Here is a 21,394-nt window from a genome sequence, read left to right on the forward strand (position 1 = left end):
AGGACCACTCCCCTGGGACGGGGGGTGGGGGGTGGGGGGCTTTGTTAGATATTTCATGGAAAAGTAAATCAGTAATTTCACGCTTAAACTTTAGAGCAGATTTGAGAGGTATTGTTGTTATTTAGTCACAAAGTCCTGTTCCACCGTTTTGCGACCCCATGGTCAATAGCCCTCTAGGCTCCTCTGTCCATGGGATTTCCCAGACAAGAATACTGGAGTGGGTTGCCATTTCCTTCTCCAGGGGATCTTCCTGACCCAGAGTCTCCTGCATTGTAGGCATTCTTTACCACTGAACCACTGTGGAAGCCTGTATTTGAAAGTATGTGTAATATAAATGGACTTCCCAGGTGGCGCTAGTGGTAAAGAACACGCCTGCCAATCCAAGAGACAAAGAGACACAGGTTTGAGCCCTGGGTGGGGAAGATCCCGTGGTGTAGGAAAAAAACGTTATCTCCTATGAAGTTCCATGATATTATATAAGGTAGAAGTTGCAAAGAAGAACAAAAGCCCTGAAAAATTCACTAAATTGGTAATCATTTACAGATTATTAATCAATTAATAATCATTAGAAGTAGAGTTGTTAAGAGAGTAAATCCTATGAGTTATCATCACAAGGAAAATATTTTTTTCATATTTTGTATATTTATTTATATACATACAAAATTATGTATCTACATGAGATGATGACTGTTCTCTACACTTATTGTGGTCATCATTTCATGATGTACATGTAAGTCGATTCATTATGCTCTACACCTTATACAGTACTGTAGGTGTATTAAATCTCAAACTGGAGAAAAAAAAAATTAGAAGTTGACTCTGGGGATGCCAGTTACAGACCTGATTTGTTGAAACCACCTTCTTCTGTGTCCCCTTCCCTCCAAATTGACTTCTCTTAGTGTCTCCCACTGTTCAAGGGGTGATACAGGCTCTGCCCCTCCAAGCTCCATCTCTCAATTCTCACCCACTGAATTCATAAACATCTTCATCTGTTAGTGTTTTTCAAGAGTAATAGCAGATGTGCACTGCGCTGTGAACAATCTTAGCAACACAGGTTTTAAAAGGTTTACAGTCCCACCCCCAAAGAAAATGCCTCGGCCTAACTATATTCAAACTACAGTCACATTTGACTAAAACAATACCTGGTTTTGACAAGTAGAGCTACACGCCAGAGGGGGATGTTGGGTTTGTTTTTTTTTGGTGGGGGGTGGTGGGGATGGAGAATTAAAACTTGAATGGGAAAGTCCAAAGCCGGGGTGGGGGGGGGGCGGGGGGGGACTTGTAGGTACATTTATCAACAAGGACATAAAAAATAATTCACTTAAATACCTCTGGGGCAGCGGGGTGGGGGGAATCTCTGAAAACTTTTGAAAAGGGATAAGTAATATGGCCAAGTCACCTGAAAAGTACTTTAAAAAATATTCTCTCTCCACCCTTAATCCTCAAAATATCTAAAATGAAGTTTAGGATATTAACTCATTATTATTTTAACTTTAAAAATACTTCTAAACAAAATTAGTAAAATAGAAACTATTGGATGGAATTTTAAAAATCCCAAGGTCACTTGTGGCAGCTATTCATAACTTTGCTGGAATGCTGGTAGATCAGAGGGTGTATTTCTAATCCTTCCCTCCCAGGTTCTCTGATAGCAGACTGCCCTAAATTGAAAGAACTCCTTCACTGATTGCCTCCAGTTTTCACCCTTGCTCTCCCTGGGCTGGGAGAGGGATTATTAATCATTATTAATTTTGTGCTATGCTAGCAACTGTTTATGTTGACAGATTTCCTGAGGACAGACGATGAGTCCATAAGGAATCCCACATTTTTTTCTTCATTGGTGTATTCATATAATTTATAATTTCACCCTATGAATTAGTGGAAGGATTATTTCAAAAAACTACTTGAGACATAGCATAATGTGGATTAACATAGTTAATCCAAGTCATTCTCATCTTCACCAGCAATTGTTTGCTTTTGTGTATAAGTAAAAACAAATGTTCTTTGTGTACAATTATTTTGATCTTAAAGGCCATGCTTATTATAGAGAGACAAGATTGGGATTCTGTAGTTTCCTTTTGGGTCTCCAAGGTGTTTCCCTTATAGTCATGCCTCTATATAGATTAAATTGTATTTATAATAGCTTCTATTTAGGCTTGATTTATGTATTTATGTGATTAAACATGGACATGAACATTGGTTATGCACAGACATAAAACATTGGTTATGCACAGACATAAAAAACAAAATTATAGACCTGGTTATAATATAAACACAGGTGGAATTTAATTAAACATGTCTTCTAAAATCAGGTCTAAAGAGTAGTAGGAGTTATTGAAAAGTCTACTGGATTGGACATAAAATAGTCTCTAGTCCCCCTTTATCATGAATTGGGTAAGTCACTTAGCCTTTTAGAACCCCAGTTCCCTTATTTCTAAATTGAAAATTTAAAAATAATTATAGATATACCACCCTTTAAGCCATAATAGGGTACCTTGTGCTGGGAAAACCAAGACAGAATGATCAGCACACAAGTTTTATTTATTGAACTTAGATTCAGAATAGAACTTCCACTTCCAGCAGCAACGGCAGACAAGCTACTGTCTGGTGGAAACCAGCTAGATCCTAAATAAAACATTTTGGTTCATTGCTGTACTCCCTAGAAGTAGGTAAAATAATCTCCAAGGCCAATCCTCCTCTCTCCCACATCGCAAATGAACAAAGCTGAGTGAACAGTGGAGCTTGGAGCAGTGAACAGATAAATATGCTGAACAAAAAGCAAAGGAGAGAAACTGGGTTATTCTGAGAGAAAATGCCAGTCATTTGTATTGCAGTTTTGACACTAAATCTAGAGTTAAGAGCAAAGAAGGGGCACTGAACCTGAGATTCTGTTTTAGTCCAGGACTCTCCAGGAGAGCTTAAATGGTCCCAGATGGGTAGTCCTCCCAGTCCCAGCAGAAACAAACCAGATTTTCTTGGGAATACATCCTACAGAATAACCCTTCAGATTCCCACAGTTTATAAGTGGGCAAATATGGGTTCACAGCTAAGGCCACCAAGCACATGAGGAAGTAAGCCATCTATGTTACAGCTGTCAGATACAGCATAGCTGCTTATGAAGTACTTGAAGAAATAACTCACAGAATCAGAAGAATGAACAAGCAGCAGAAGACTATCAAGAATGATCAGGCAGTTATGAAAAATAACTAAATGGAGTATTTAAACAAAAATATGTAAGTGGTGAAAGAACAAACAAAATGTTTTAAAGAGCAGATTAGTCACATTTGAAAGAATTAATCAACTTGAAGGAAGAAGTTAATAATTTAATCAAAATATAATTCAGAAAGAAAAAGGACTGGAAAATAGAATAATTTAAAATACTGAGGATAAAATGAGTCAAACATATGTCAAGTAAGATTCACGAAAAGAGAGAATAAAGCTAATCAAGGAGTGATAATAGCTAAGAAGTTTCCAGAAATGCTAAAAGCTATTAATCTACACTTTTGGAAACCACAGTTTCCCAAGCAGGAGAAACAACAAGACAATCAATGCCTAGATGTCACCTCATAATGACTCTGTAGACTCTGTAGCAACAAACTTTTTTAAAATGGCCCGAAGCAAATAGATATCACAAAGAAATGATTATTTCATAGACAGTAGACTGTTTCACTATAATAAGAGGAAACAGAAGGCAATGGAATCATATTTATATATATATATATGCATATATACATATGTAGTCAGTGTTGAGAGGAAATAGGTATTATCAAATCTTAGAGTGAAACAATGACATTTTTTAGATAGCCAAAAAACACATGAAAAGACGCTCAACATCATTAATTATTAGAGAAATGCAAATTACAACTGCAATGAGGTATCACCTCACACTAGTCAGAATGGCCATTGTCAAAAAATCTACAAACAATAAATGCTGGAGAGGGTATGAAGAAAAGGGAACCCTTTTACACTCTTGCTGGGAATGTAAATTGGTACCGCAACTATGGAGAACAGTAAAAATTTCCTTAAAAAAAAAAAAAAGAGTTACCATGTGATCCAGCAATCTCACTCTTGGGCATATATCCAGAGAGAACTATAATTCAAAAAGATACATGCACCCAGCATGCATTGCAGCATTGTCTACAACAGCCAGGAAATAGAAGCAACCTAAATCTGCACTGACAGAAGAATGAATAGAGAAGATGTAGTACATATATACAATGGAATATTACTCAGCCATTAAAAAAGAATGAAATAATGCCATTTGCACCAACATGGATGGATCTAGAGATTGTCATACTGAGTGAAGTCAGAGAGAGAAAGACAAATATATGATACTGCTTATATGAGGTATCTTTTAAAATGGTACAAATGAACTTATTTAGGGTCAGAGATGTAGAAAACAACCTTGTGACTACCAGTAGAGAAAGATGAAGGTGGAGGAGGGATAATTTGGAAGACTGGGATTGACATATACATACTACTTATAAAACAGATAACTAATAAAGGCCTGCTATGAAACACAGGGAGCTCTACTCAGTACTCTATGATGACCTATGTGGGAAAAGAATCTAAAAAAGAGTGGACATATGTACACGTATAACTGATTCACTTTGCCGAACAGCAGAAACTAGCACAACTTTGTAAATCAACTATACTCCGATAAAATTTTTGAAAAAGAAACCACAATGAAGTTTTTAAGTACAGCTAAATTATAATGAAAATTAACATGTCAAGACTACTATTTTTGAGTGATATCTGTCAGCCATAATGCTTTCGATAGGAATGTCTGAAAATGAACCAAGTATCCATCTTAAGTGCTTAGAAAGGAACAAGGAATAAACAAAGAGAACAAAAGAAACAATGAAAATAAGAGAATTCCATGAAATTGAAAACAGAAGTATAATAGAAACAGCGATAAAGCTAAAACTTAACTTTTTGAAAAGACAATCTTTTTGAAAAGACAACTTTTTGAAGAGACAATCCTTTTGCAAGAACAATTGAGAAAAAAGAGAGTACAAAATGACTAAAAGGGGAATGTAAATATAGATAGAGTGCAGAAAGAAAATACCATGAGCGATTTTATGCCAATAATTTAAAAGCCTAGATAAAACAATTCTTAGAAAAACATAACTTAAAGACTGACTTAAGAATTACAAAACTTGAATAGTCCTAAAACTATTAAAGCAATTGAATCAATAATTTAAAATATTCCTATAAGGAAAGACCAGCTCCAGGAAATTTTATCGGATTTAGGAAATCACTAAACATTCAACAGCTCATTTCTATCTTTTATGGATTTACTCAGCAAATAGAAAAATAAGAACTACTCTCTAAATCATTCTGCATAATCTGGGTACCCAAAATAGACAAGTACAATCTGAGCTAAACAAAATATCAAATCCACTGTGTTTTTTGTTTTTTGGTGTTTTAGTTTATCATGACTAAGTTGGGTTTATTCCAGAAGTGCTAGAGTAGTTTAACATTAGAAAATCTAGAATTGTGACCCACCATAATAGATTAAAAAGAAAAACCAATATATAATCTCACTAGAAACCCTCCCCCTCAAAAAATTGGATAAAGTTAAGCTTTGATTCAGCATAAAAAGTCTTTGCAGACTTTGAGTGGAAGAGAATTTTATTTACTTTACTTGAATGAAGGCATATACTAAAGCTTCAGTAAACATCATTCTTAATGATGATAAGTTAGAAGCATCCCATTTGAAATCAGAAAAAGGACATTTGCTTGCTATCATGTTTTGATCATCACTAAAGCTGGAAGCTCTAGCCAGACAATAAGATGAGAAAAAAAAGACTTCAAAGACTAGAAAGGAACAAACCCAACACTAGTTGCAGTTACTATGATTACATAGATAGAAAACCACAAACAATCTAAAAACAACATATTAGCAATAACAGAAGAGTTTAGCAAAGTTACTCTCCTGTTGTATACAGCTCTAAGACCAACATGCAAAGATTCATTGCCTTTCCAAACAATGGCCATCAACATTTTAAAATGTAATAATTAAAAGGTACAATTTATAATTCCAACAAAAACAGAAGGTATCTGGGAATAAATCTAATAAAGAGCATCCATGGTTTACCTAGAGAAAATAATAAATCTTGAAAGTCATTAGGGAACTAGATAAATAAAAAGATGTATCACGTTATGGATAGCAATACTTAATATTTTAAAGATGGATATTCTCTCAAACTGGCCTATAGTTTTTAAAATCTCAGCAGAATTTTTCATGCAATGAGCAAGCTAATTCTAAAACATATATGGAAAGACAGAAAGCTAAGAAAAACTGAATCTCCTAAAAAATTTGAGTGTAACAATTTGTACCAGGTATGAAGATCTTCTATAAAGCTGTAATAATTAAGACAGTGTGATTTTGGCAGAGAGTTAGAAAAGTCGACAAATGGAGAGTGATAGAATGAAACAGAGAGTATACCCAAAAATACATGGAGATTTTATGTATAATACAGATGGTTTAACAGATAAATGGTGGTGAGACAGGGTATGGGAAAAAAAGGAAGGAAGAGATTGGGAATGATTGCTAATGGGCATGAAGCTTTTTGGGGAAGTGATGAGATGACTCTAAAATTAGAAAATGATGATGGTTGTACAAGTCTGTATATATACTGCCAGTTGTTGAACTGTAAACTTTAAAGGGGTGAACTTTATGGTGTGTAAATTAATCGTCAATAACGCCAGTAAAGAGTGCTGTATAGTAACACAAAGTGGCAGAGATGAATCTTTAGAAATATTAAGTGAAATTTTAAAAGGCATAGTGAAATCATGTATTATTTATGCATGCATGCTAAGTCGCTTCCAACTCTTTGTGACCTTATGGACTGTAGCCTGCCAGGCTCCTCTGTCCATGGGGATTCTCCAGGCAAGAATACCGGAGTGGATTGCCATTTCCTCCTCTAGGGGATCTCCCAACTAGGGATCAAACTTGAGTCTCTTACATTTCCTGCATTGGCAGGCAGGTTCTTTACCACTAGGGCCACCTGGGAAGCCCTTATTATTTATGGATATGCACATATATGATAAAACTATTTGGAATATTGCAAAGGCAGGATAAACATACGGGAAAGTTGCTCCCTCAGGGGGAAGAGAAGGAATGGAACAGAGGTGGAATCCATAGGCAGATGCATATTGGTGATTCTTTTGGTTCTTGACTGATTATTTAAAAGTTTTAAAGTTTGATTATTTATAATTTACACATTTTATATTTAATCTTTGAATCTAATGTTATATTTATAATAAAACCTAAAAATATTTAAAATGATAATTCAGGTATTGGAGAAGGAAATGGCAACCAATTCCAGTGTTCTTGCCTGGTGAATTCCGTGAACAGAGGAGCCTGAAGGGGTACAGTGCATGGGGTTGCAAAGAGTCAGACGTGACTGAGTGACTAAATTTCCAATTTTACTTTCCCACCGCATTCTCAAAACCAAAGACAGTGAAGCAGTGTCTATAAAACTCTGAGGAAATGAATGCATGATTTGAAAGTTTTAAACCCAATCAAGTTACCTCCTAAAATAAATGTAACAGACAGATAATAAGATGAAAGAACATAAGGAAATAAAAATCCATGAGCTTTTCTTGGAAAAAAAATGAAAAACTATTGTATGACATGTAACCTGAAACACAACATTGAAAATCAATGATACTACAATTAAAGAAAATATATATTGTATGACAAACTCAAGGTAACCAAGTAGACGAATCAAAGTAAAGAGTGCAGAAATAGAAAAGTCAGGGCATGAAAAGATCTGGTGGTAAGCACCAAATTATTTAAAAGAGGATCAAGAGTAAACAACTGTTTGAATGATGATTTCAGAACAGGAGATGAGTGTTATAAACCCAAGCACTGTACAGAATAGTAAAACTAATCAAAAATAAGGTTAGAAGGAGCAAGGGGAGAGAAAGTAAACTAGTGTCTCTTTCTTCAAATTTCATGAGAAAGTCAACAGATATGATGCAAAATTGAAACATAATTTTAAAACTATATTGACTGTACCTCAGTATTGATCACTGAGTAACTAGTGACTTTTGGGAGGGGTGTGTCTTTGATATTATGAAGGTTCTGTGTACTGTAGGATGTTTGGCATCTCTGCAGCCCAGTTACTAAACGCCAGTTATTGTGACCACCAAAAACATGTCCTTGCATTTCTAAAAGTATCCTAAGAACTTGGCACTGCATTAGATTGAGAAACACTACTCTCACCTCTTATAGGTTTTTTATAGCACTTTTTTCTTCAAATTTAGAGCAATGTTGGAGATTCAAGGTCTCCTTATTGAAAAATCACAGAAGGGACCCTTTACATCAAATCATTCAATTTCATATTATTATCCCTTTCTTCTACTGAATTAAAATAAAAGTTAACTTAATATAGAATAAGCTCTCTTATCAAATATAATCATCTGTAAGTTTAAAAAAATTTGTTGAAACACAGAATATGAAAAAATAAACCTACTTTTCATATTTAATTTTTCTGTGTGTGATAAAACATGGATAACATAACATTTAATGCATTAGGCATTTTTAAGTGTACCATTCTATGACACAAATATATTAACATTGTTGTACAACTATCACACTTTTCATCTTTGGAACTATCTTCCCTAAATGCATATTTTAACATATATATATATATATATATATATATATATAAAACATATATATAACCATTTGCCAATCTTTTGATTTGGGGCCAAGATCTTTTCTTTGAGTGCAGTTGCCTGATCGGAATTCCCCCGGCCATCTTTTTTGCATGAACTACACTAATAACAAACTCTCCAGGATTTTCAGTTTCGATTTCTTTAAAATGAAACCAGAACCGAAAAACACTGGGAGAGAATCTGAGTGCTGCATCCTCCCCTCTGAGATCTCTTCTACCTCCCAATAGTTTACCAGTTAAATTTAAAGCAAGTTTTGAATAACCTTACATTTACCTAGTCTTCCTAATGATCAATCTAGTCTTTATGAAACAATGATTCATTCTTTTTGCATTGGTATTTTTATAATTTTTTCATAAAATTCAATGAAGTTATATGATTTTAAAGGTTTGGGTTCAAATACAGTTGACTCTTGGGAAGTATCCTGTTGACCTAATGAGTAGGGGAAGCTAGAGAGCTGTCTGTTTACCATAAGCATTTTAAGAAATGACCGAACAGTAAATTTAAATAATTTTAATAATAAAAATTAATGTATCACAAATAGTATGCGTACCTGTGATGGTTAGTGTGTGTCAACTTGCCTGGGCCACAGGATGCCCAGACTTTTGATCTAACGCTATTCTGTGAAGGTTTGTGAAGGTATTACTGAATGTAATTAACATTTCAATGGTAAGACTGAGTAAAGCAGCTTGCCCTTCCTAATGTGGGTGGGCCTCATCCAATAAATTGAAAACATGAACAGCACAAAAAGGTTGAATAAGGAGGAACTCCTCTTGCCTCACTGATTTGAGCTCTGGAACATTGTTTTTGTTTTTGTTTTCCCCAGTCTTTGGACTTGAATTGAAACATCAGGTTGTCCTGGGGCTTCAGCTTATTGCTTTCAGAGTGAGACTACACATTGGTTACCCTAAGTCTCTAGCTGGCTGGATGCAAATCTTGGGGCTTCTTAGCCTCCAAAATCAAGTGAGTCACAGACAAACTAAACTTTAAAGTAAAGACTGTTACAAGAGACAGAGAAGGACACTACATAATGATCAAGGATTCAATCCGAGAAGATATAAAAATTGTAAATATTTATGCACCCAACATAAGAGCACCTCAATATATAATGCAAATGCTAATAGCCATAAAAAGGGAAATTGACAGTAACACAATAATAGTGAGGTACTTGAACACTACTCACACTTATGGATGAACCAATGCATAGACCATCCAGACAGAAAATTAATAAGGAAACACAAGCCTTAAATTACACATTGTACCAGATAGACTTAGTTGGTATCAACATTCCATCAAAAAAAAAAAAAAAAAAAAGTAAAAAACAGAATACACTTTCTTCAAGTGTACACAGAACATTTTCCAGGATAGATAACATCTAAATTTAAGAAAACTGAAATCATATCTTTTCTGACCAAAATGCTATGAGATTAAAAGTCAATTACTGGAAAAAACTGTTAAAAAAAAAGCAGACACATGGAGGCTAAACAATATGCTACTAAATAACAAGGAGTCACTAAAGAAATCAAAAGGAAATTAAAAAAAATACTTAGAGCAAATGATAATGAAAACAAAACCGATGGGATGCAGCAAAAGCAGTTCTGAGAGGTAAGTTTAGAGCAATAAAATCATACTTCAAGAAACAAGAAAATTCTTAAATGAACAACCTAACCTTACATAGAAAGTAACTCAACAAAGAAGAGTAAACAAAACCCAAAGTTACTAGAAGGAAAGAAATAAAGATCAGGGCAGAAATAAATGAAACAGAAACAAGAGAAATATACCAAAGATCAATGAAACTAAAAGCTGGTTCTTTGAGAAGATAAACAAAGTGATGAAACATTTAGCTAGACTCATCAAGAAAAAAAGGAGAGGACTCAGATTAATAAAATTAGAAATGAAAAAGAAGTAACAACTGACATCACAGTAATACAAAAGATCCTAAGATACTACTATAAGCCACTGTATGCCAATAACATGGACAAATTGTAAGAAATGAATAAACTCTTAGAAAAATAAAACTTTCCAATACTGAACCAGGAGGAAATAGAAAATCTGAACAGACAAATCACAAGCAATAAAATTGAAACTGTGATTAAAAATCTCCCAACAAACAAAAGTCCAGAACCAGATGACTTCTGACCATTCTATCAAATGACCAGGCAAATTCTATCAAACTTTTAGAGAAGATATAACACCTATCCTTCTCAAATTCTTTCAAGAAATTGCAAAGGGAGTAACAGTCTCATACTCATTCTACAAGGCCAGCATCACCTTGATACCAAAATTAGACAAAGATATCACAAAAAAAGAAAACTATAGACCAATATCACTGATGAACATAGATGCAATAATTCTCAACAAAATACTATCAAACTGACGCCAACAACACATTATTAAATGGAACATATACCACGATCAAGTGGGGTTTATCTCAGTGATGCAAGGATTCTTCAATATATCCAAATAAATGTGATACACCATATTAAAAAATTGAAGAATAAAAACCATAGAATCTTCTCAATAGATGCAGAAAATGCTTTTGAAAAATTCAACACCCATTCATGATAAAAATTCTCCATAAAGTGAGCATAGAGGGAAACTACTGCAACATAATAAAGGCCATACATGACAAACCCATAACAAACATCACTCTCAATGGTGAAAAACTGAAAGCATTTCCTCTAAGATCAGGAACAAGATAAGGGTTTATCTACTCTCACCTGTATTTTCAACATAGTTTTACAAGAACTGGCCATGGCAATCAGAGAAGAAAAAGAAATAAAAGGAATCCAAGTTGGAAAAGTAAAAATGTCACTGTTTGTGGATGGCATGATATTACACATAGAAAATCCTAAAGAGGCCGCCAGAAAACTCCTAGAGCTAACCAATGAATTTAGTAAAGTTCCAGGATACAAAATTAATACTCTGAAATCTCTTGCATTCCTATGCACTAACAACAGAAGATCAGTAAGAGATATTAAGGAAACAATCCCATTTACCATTGGGATTGTTTATAACAAAAGTAATAAAATACCTAGGAATAAACCTACCTAAGGAGGACTATGCCAAAGCCTTTGACTGTGTGGATCACAACAAACTGTGGAGAATTCTTCAAGAGATGGGAATACCACACTACCTTACCTGCCTCCTGAGAAACCTATATGCAGATCAAGAAGCAACAGTTAGAACTGGACATGGAACAACAGACTGGTTCCAAATTGGGAAAGGAGCACGTCAAGGCTGTATATTGTCACCTCGTATTTAACTTATATGCAGAGTACATCATGAGAAATTCTGGGCTGGATGAAGCACAAGCTGGAATCAAGATTGCCGGGAGAAATATCAATAACCTTGGATACACAGATGACACTACCCTTATGGCAGAAAGTGAAGAAGAACTAAAGAGCCTCTGGATGAAAGTGAAAGAGGAGGTTGAAAAAGTTGGCTTAAAGCTCAACATTCAAAAAACTAAGATCATGGCATCTTGTTCCATCACTTCATGGCAAATAGATGGGAAAACAATGGAACAGTGAGAGACTTTATTTTGGGGGGCTGCAAAATCACTGCAGATGGTGACTGAAGCCATGAAATTAAAAGACACTTGCTCCTTGGAAGAAAAGTTATGACCAACATAGACAGCATGTTAAAAAGCAGAGATATTACTTTGCCAACAAAGGTCCGTCTAGTCAAAGCTATAGCTTATCCAGTCATTATGTATGGTTGTGAGAGTTGGATCATAAAGAAGGCTGAGAGCTGAAGAATTGATGCTTTTGAACTGTGGTGTTGGAGAAGACTCTTGAGAGTCCCTTGGACTGCAAGGAGATCCAACCAGTCCATCCTAAAGGAAATCAATCCTGAATATTCATTGGAAGGACTGATGCTGAAGCTGAAACTGCAATACTTTGGCCACATGATGTGAAGAACTGACTCATTAGAAAAGATCCTGATGCTGGGAAAGACTGAAGGCAGGAGGAAAAGGGGACGACAGAGGGTAAGATGGTTGGATGGCATCACTGACTCAATGGACATGAGTTTGAGCAAGCTCCGAGAGTTGGTGATGGCCAGGGAAGCCTGGCGTGCTGCAGTCCATGGGGTGGCAAAGAGTCGGACACGACTGAGTGACTGAAGTGCACTGAACTGAAGGAACAAAAAAAATCTGTATTCAGAAAACTATAAGGTACTGATGAGAGAAATCAAGGATGACACAAATAGATAAAGAGATATATCAGTACCATGTTTATATCAGTACCATGTTCTTTGATTGGAAGAACCAATATTGTAAAAATGACTATACTACCCAAAGCAATCTACAGGTTCAATGCAATCCCTATCAAATTACCAATGGCATTTTTCACAGAATTAGAATAAAAAATTCAAGAGATTCAATAAGAGGTACTAGGAAAACTGGACATGTAAAAGAATGAAATTAGAACACTGCCTAACATTATACAGAAAAATAAACTCAAAATGGATTAAAGACCTAACTGTAAGGCCAGACATTATAAGATTCATAGAGGAAAATTCACAGGCAGAAAATTCTTTGATATAAATAATGGCAAGATATTTTTTAACCCAATTCCTGGAGAAATGAAAATAAAACAAAAATAAACAAACTGAACATAAGTAAATTTAAAAGCTTTTTCACAACAAAGGATACCATGAAAAAGATGAAAGGACAGCCCTCAGAATGGGAGATAATATTTGCAAAGAAAAGCAATTGACAAGGGATTAATCTCCAAAATATATAAATAGCTCATGGAGCTCAATATCAAGAAAACAAACAATCCAATCAAAAAATCGGCAGAAGACCTAAATAGACATTTTTTCAAAGAAGACATACAGATGGCCAACAAACAGATGAAAAGATGCTCAATATCACTAATTGTTAGGGAAATGCAAACCAAAACTACATGAGGTATTACGTCACACCAGTCAGAATGACCATCATCAAAAAATGAACAAACAATAAATGCTGGAGATAGTGTGGAGAAAAAAGAACCCTCTGACACTGTTGGTGGGAATGTATGTTGATAAAGTCTCTATGGAGAATAGTAACGAAGTTCCTTAACAAACTAAAAATAGAACTACCATATGACCTAATAATCCACTCCTGGGCATATATCCAGAGAAGACCATCATTCAAAAAGATACAAGCACCCCAGTGTTCACCGTAGCATTATTTACAATAACCATGATATGGAAACAATCTAAGTGTCCATCGATAGATGAATGGATAAAGAAGATGTGGTACAGATACACTGGAATGGAATATTACTCAGCCATAAAAAGGAATGAAAATGTGCCATTTGCAGAGATGTGGCTGGACCTTGAGACGGTCATACAGAGTGAAGTAAGTTAAAGAGAAACACAAATGTTGTATATTAATGCATATTTATGGAATGTAGAAAAATGGTATAGATGATCTTATCTATGCCAAAGCCTTTGACTGTATGGATCACAACAAACTGTGGAAAATTCTGAGAGATGGGAATAGCAGACCACCTGACCTGCCTCTTGAGAAACCTGTATGCAGGTCAGGAAGCAACAGTTAGAACTGGACATGGAACAACAGAGTGGTTGCAAATAGGAAAAGGAGAATGTCAAGGCTGTGTATTGTCACTCTGCTTATTTAACTTATATGCAGAGTACATCATGAGAAACGCTGGGCCGGAAGAAGCACAAGCTGGAATCAAGATTGCCAGGAGAAATATCAATAACCTCAGATATGCAGATGACACCACCCTTATGGCAGAAAGTGAAGAAGAACTAAAGAGCCTCTTGATGAAAGCAAAGGAGGAGAGTTAAAAAGTTGGCTTAAAGCTCAACATTCAGAAAACTAAGATCATGGTATCCGGTCCCATCACTTCATGGCAAATAGATGGGGAAACAGTGGCTGACTTTATTTTTTGGGCTCCAAAATCACTGCAGATGGTGATTGCAGCCATGAAATTAAAAGATGCTTACTCCTTGGAAGGAAAGTTATGATCAACCTAGATAGCATATTAAAAAGCAGAGACATTACTTTGCCAACAAAGGTCCGTCTAGTCAAGGCTATGGTTTTTCCAGTAGTCATGTATGGATGTGGGATTTGGACTATAAAGAAAGCTGAACGCCGAAGAATTGATGCTTTTGAACTGTGGTGTTGGAGAAGAGTCTTGAGAGTCCCCTGGACTGCAAGGAGATCCAACAAGTCCATCCTAAAGGAGATCAGTCCTGGATGTTCATTGAAAGGACTGATGTTGAAGCTGAAACTCCAATACTTTGGCCACCTCATGTGAACAGCTGACTCATTTGAAAAGACCCTGATGCTGGGAAAGATTGAGGGCAGGAGGAGAAGGGGACGACAGAGGATGAGATGGTTGGATGGCATCACCGACTCAATGGACATGAGTTTGGGTAAACTCCAGGTGTTGGTGATGGACAGGGAGGCCTGGCGTGCTGCAGTCCATGGGGTCACAAAGGGTCGGACACGACTGAGTGACTGAACTGAAACTGAACTGATCTTATCTACAAAGCAGAAATGGAGACACAGATGTAGAGAACAAAGGAGGAAGGGGGCTATGGGATGAATTTGGAGATTGGGATTGATGCATATACCCTGATATTGTTAATATGTATAAAACAGACAACCTATGAGAACCTACTATACAGCACAGGGAACTCTACTTGATGCTCAGCAGTGACCTAACTGGGAAGGAAATCCACAAAGGGGGGATATATGTAAACATAGAGCTGGTTCACTGTGTTGTACGGCAAAAATGAACACAACATTGTAAAGCAGCTACACTCCAGTAAAAATTAATAAACAATCAAGCAAGCCCATTCCTTAAATAATTAATTATTATTTATTTCTTATACAATATATGCACACATCCTATTGGTTCTGCTTCTCTGGAGAATCTCGACTAATAGAATACCTGACAAGTAAATGCAATGTGAAGCTTGGAACAGAAAGAAGACATCAGTGGAAAAACTGGCAAAATTCAAAGTCTTGAATTTATGTAATCATACTGTATCAATGTTGATTTTTAAATGTGTTAAATGTACCATGGTAATGTAATATGTTAAAAGGAGAGGAAGCTGGTACTACTCTGTAGTATTCTTGTAATGTTTCTGTAAATCTAAAATTATCCCAAAATAAAAGCTTGGTTTCAAATGATAACAGGTATCGTGTGATCCCTCTTTCTCAAACCATATCTAATTATCTGTCATTCTATTTGTATTTATTTTTGTTCAGCAAATTTAGTAACCTTTACTTTGGGAAATTATTTACCTCTTCCTTTGTACCTTTCTGTATTTCTTGAATTTTTAAAAACAATAATAGACATTATTCTATAAAACAGTAAAGTCATTCTTTAGAACATCCGAGTCTGTTTGACAAGGGGACGTTTAGAAATTATCCGAATCTAAAAGCACTATGATGTTTGATTTGGTGCTAGTTTCTAATAACATGCTTTCATCTGTAACACTCTCCTTGTGAACCTAAAGGTGACTTTAAGATGAGGGTCTAAGTTTATTGACACTATGCGGCAGAACTAGAAGAATGACCAGGTAATGTTGGAATAAGATCATATTGTTTTTGACATATATAACAATGTTCTACATGTCTGTGTTACTTTTGCTTTTTGCCAACTGTAAGCATCATAAAGGAGGAGAAGGGAAGGCTCTTGGTTACAGTTTTGCAGTTCTGATCAGTGGACCAGTGAGGCATCAAGAACTGTTAGAGATCGGTGTCTCCAAGTCACAGCAGAACTTGCAGTTGAGTCATGGGAGGGTTTAGAAGGACAGATTCCTCAATGCCCTAACACAAAGAAAACTGTTTGATGCTCATCCTTTTCATCCTCTTATTTATCCTCTTTCATCTCTGCTCTCTCCACCTTGTCTCTACTCTCCTGCCATCCAGCTTCTCCTCTGACTTTGACTATTAGGTACTTGTAAATTCTCAGGGGAGCTGCTTCTTTTCATTTTCATTCTAAGACCTTGACCTCTTCACAGACAGGAATAGTTATCTTCTTCATCCCCATGTCCCATCACCTGGCATAGTCCTCACCCATCAGTCATGGGCTGGGTTGCTGAATGGGTGACTTTGAGATTGGAAGGGATGGTGATGTCTATGAGCTCAGCCTCAGCTGCAAATGGAAACTCTGGGATTTTCTAGTTCTTATTCATCCAAGTTCTATCTCTCTTCTTACCTATTGTTTTTCTTTCCCAGCCTCTTTCTTCCTGTAATTTATTTGTATATGTGCTTATCCACTCAGTCATATCCAACTCTTTGTGACCCCATGGACTGTAGCCTGCCAGGCTCCTCCATCCATGGGGATTCTCCAGGCAAGAATACTGGAGTGGGTTGCCATTTCCTTCTCCAGGGGATCTTCCTGACCCGGGAGCAAACCTGCGTCTCTTGTGTCTCCTGTATTGCAGGCAAATTCTTTACCCACTGAGCCATGGGGGAAGCCTGTAATATATACTAGCCTTATTGTCCTTATTCCACACTTTTTGAGTGTGCCTACTCTAGGGTCATTCTGCTGTTTGCATGAGGTCAAGTGTTCCCTTTAACTTTTGTTTCTAGAAAGTGATCATCTATGCCAGTGGTTTTTAAACTTGATTGGGCATCAGAATTGCTTAGAGGGTCTGTTAAAATACAGACTCCTGGGCCCCAGCCTCAGAGTTTCTCACTCAGCAGGTCTGGGGGAGGGCTGGAGGATTTGCATTCCTAAGTCCCTAGTGATGCTGCTGCTGGTCCAGAGACCACGCTTAGGGAATCACTGATCTATGTACTACAGAAGTCCTAGCTAGTTCATTGTCTAATCTCCTCTGCCAGGGAGAAAAAAGAAACAGAGTTTTCATTGTCTAGAACTTAACTATGAAATAAAAATAATGGGAAGAATATGCATGTTTTGTTTTAAGCTCAAAGTATATAAAGGTTTTTTTTTTTTTCCTTAGAATCGTCATTCTTTAATTCAAACCATTCCGTAGACCATAAGTAAAGTTAAAACTGCTACCAGAGAAAAGACTATTGATATTTCTATCAGAGTATATAAAAAGGTTAATTATGGTGTGCACATCTTTAAAGATCTCCTTACTGTGTGAGCCATCTCCAGAAATACTTGCCATAGAACTGAAATAGAAATGATTATATGAGTAAATTATCACCCACACTCCTTGCATGCATCATTTCATACCGCAAGCCTTTTCTCTTTTCAAGGAATAATGGTTTTACATTTTACTTTGTGATGGCACTCTAATTGCTAAATATAATAGGGGCATTATGCTACAAAGTTAAAAGATTTCAAGTGAAAAGATAAGTCAAATATAGTCATCTCATCCAGCCAATGCTTTCTTAAAGTGTGCTTCTCTTTTTCTTCCAGCTGTCCCTGAATTCTGATCTCTCCTGGGATGACTGAAACCAAACACCATGGCAGAAAAAAAGCTTAAAAGGGATGCTAGAATTCAACTAGTCCAGGCATCGGTGACTCTGACCCGCTGGCCAAATCTGGCCCCCCATTTTTGTAAATAAAATTTTATTGGACAGTAGGCATGCCTGTTTGTTTACATATTTGGATGACTGCTTCCACTCTACAGTGATGGAGTTAAGTGGTTGCAACACAGACCATGTGATTCAAGGGCAAAAATATTTACTATTTCACCCTTTACCAAAAAAGGTTTGCTGACCCCTGCTCTAGTCCAGCCTACTGATTTGGCAGGTGAGATAACTCATCCTGAGAGAGAAAGTGGTAGCTCAGTGTAATACATTCAAAGAGACAGGACTGCAGAATGCCAGGCATCATCCTCAACAGTTACTCTAAGAGCTTTGTCCCCAGAGAGTCATAGCAGTCCTTCATATATTAAGTAGAGAAGGGGACATGGGGGTAAGTTTGCATCTCATTACAATTTTTAAAGAGCCCTATATATGACAAACCCAAAAAGAACAGTGTGACAGATGTGTGCTTTGATGTTAGTCCAGAAGGTATAACAGCATCATTTTTTTTTCACATGTGCAGAAAACACATTAACTGCCTAACATTTAGGGCCCATTTCAATAATGAGAAAGTCCTTCTCATTGATGGGAGAATTGTGAGGATCATCTCGCCTTCCATAAAATGTACTAACATTCTGTCATGTAATATTCTCGAGTATCCAGAGCTTTCAGGAGAACGTGCCTGACTGTGTGAATTCTCTCCTCAAGGTATTAAGACCCACAAATTTGACAAAACCATATGGCTCTGTGTATATGTGAATTTACAGAAGTGCTTTTATGGAGTTCATATACCTGTGTCTAAAATGATGCCGTGTTGCTAGGTGTCAATGGTCCCCCAATCCCTTTTATTTATATGTTAAGAAAATGTCTGTTCTATTGTTGCTCTTGTTCAGTCGCTCAGTCATGTCTGACTCTTTGCCATCCCATGGACTGCAACACGCCAGGCTTCCCTGTCCTTCACTATCTCCCAGAGCTTCCTCAAACTCATGCCCATTGAGTCAATGGGGCCTTCTAACCATTTCATCCTCTGTTGCCCCCTTCTCCTCTTGTCCTCAATCTTTCCCAGCATCAGGGTCTTTTCAAATGAATCAGCTCTTCGCATAAGGTAGCCAAAGTACTGGAGCTTCAGTTTCAGCATCAGTCCTTCTAATGAATATTCAGGGTTGATCTCCTTTAGAATTGACTGGTTGGGTCTCCTTGTTGTCTGAGGGACCCTCAACAGTCTTCTCCAACACCACAGTTCAAAAGCATCAGTTCTTCGGCTCTCAGCCTTCTTTAGTCCAACTTTCATATCCATACATGACTACTGGAAAAATCATAGCTTTGACTATTTCTATTCTGTAAATGAACCCAAATTCTATGGTTTCAGGTAAATGCACAGAGTTGTACAATGAATTTAAGAGGAATGTTTTCACTAAAAGAACCATGATGTTACTTGTTCATTCATCAGTGCTTTGTTGGGTGTCTCTTCTGTGTCAGGAACCCCTGTGCTGAGATGATACACAAAGAGAGTAAGAGGACCTCACCGATAGGAGAAGCAGTCCTCTAAAGACAAGCGGTACAATGTCCCTGAATGCTCTGCATGGAGCGAGCGATGGAAAAGACATAGAGCAGGGTCCTGAAAGGTGAACAGGGGCTTGCCGTGCCGCTCTGCCATGCAGCCTTTGAGACAATTTCAATGTTACCTCTCTTGGGAGCCTTTCTTGACTCCCCAGTCTTATTTAGACATCCTTTTAGTGTTCCATAGCTTATCACAGGACTTTTCTTACTGCCTAGGGCTTCCCAGGTGGTGCTAGTGGTGAAAAACCCAGTTGCCAGTGCAGGAGACATAAAAAACTTAGGTTCGATCCCTGGGTCAGGAAGATCCCCTGGAGGAGGGCATGGCAACCCACTCCAGTATTCTTGCCTGGAGAATCCCCATGGACAGAGGAGCCTGGCAGGCTATAGTCCATAGGGTTTCAAAGAGTCTGACAGGACGGAAGTGACTGAATACACACACACACACACACACACACACACACACACATGCACAGCCTTCAGTAGGTATCCAGTAAACAGATGCATGGTGAATGAGTGAATGAATGGATGAGCAAATGAGGGAAAGAACCTAAGGAACAGACAGAAGGCAGAAGTGTGAACCACTATGGCCTGTACAGGTAACTGCTTATATGGCTAGAAGGCAGGGCATGGGGAACAGGGGACAGGCCCACTGGGAGAAAAGTCCAGAGAGGCAGATGAGGGGAAGGATGTGGTGGACCATAGACCACTCTAGGTGCTGGCACTGTGTTAAGTATATCAGCAAGTCCTTGTTGGCCCCTACTGTATGCCAATCCTGTGTTAGGCCCTGGGGGTATAAGATCTGGCCTCTGCCCTTATGGAGTTTATTGCTTCACTGAAGCATATTAATCATGATTACACATGTGCTCTGGATACAAACTGTTTAGGTTCCAGTTTTAATTTATCCTTCACTAGCTATGTGGCCTTCAGTTTCCTAGAACTTCAGTTTATTTACTTATAAAACTGGAGTAATAATAGAAACTACCTCATAGTTGTTGTAATGATTAAAATGAAATAGTATCTATAAAGATGCCTCACACATAGGAAGTACTTAATAAATATTAAGCACTCAGGAAAACAGACATTGAACAAAGAATTTAAAGTGTGTTGAAACCATAATTCAAATAGATACATGTACCCCAATGTTCATTTCAGCCCTGTTTACGATAGCCAGGACACGGAAGCAACCTAAACATCCATCAACAGATGAATGAGTAAAGAAGATGTGGTACATATATACAAGGGAATAGGCTCAGATGGTAAAGAAATTGCCTGCAATGCAGGAGATCCAGGTGCGATCCCTGGGTTGGGAAGATCCCCTGGAGAAGGAAACGGCAGCCCACTCCAGGATTCTTGCCTGAAGAATTCCACAGACAGACCACGGGGTCGCAAAGAATCAAGACGCAACTGAGTGACTAACACTTTCACTTTCACATAGTTGTTGTAATGATTAAAATGAGATAGTATGTGTAAAAATGCCTCACACATAGGAAGTACCTAATAAATATTAAGCACTTGTATTGGGGAAAAAAAAACATTGAACACACTGAACAAAGAATTTAAAGTCTATTGGAACCATAATTCAAAATGATACACACACCCACACCCCAATGGTCACTGAAGCACTGTTTACAATAGCCAGGACACAAAAGCAACCTAAATGCCCGTCTATAG

General features: G+C 37.1%; 1 protein-coding gene across 2 annotated transcripts in view; it reads left to right on the plus strand.

The window, feature by feature from the left end:
* Window positions 1-18,216, plus strand: part of UMAD1 (UBAP1-MVB12-associated (UMA) domain containing 1) — a 278,759-nt gene extending 260,543 nt beyond the window's left edge. For both annotated transcript variants that reach the window (XM_043873030.1, XM_043873025.1), the window contains one exon: window positions 18,054-18,216. In XM_043873030.1, coding sequence (XP_043728965.1) covers window positions 18,054-18,089 — 36 coding nt within the window. In that variant the 3' untranslated portion in view covers window positions 18,090-18,216. The remainder of the gene's footprint in view (window positions 1-18,053) is intronic.
* Window positions 18,217-21,394: the final 3,178 nt, after the last annotated feature.

Source organism: Cervus elaphus, chromosome 18, assembly GCF_910594005.1.
Source record: "Cervus elaphus chromosome 18, mCerEla1.1, whole genome shotgun sequence".
Classification (NCBI taxonomy): Eukaryota; Metazoa; Chordata; class Mammalia; order Artiodactyla; family Cervidae; genus Cervus; species Cervus elaphus.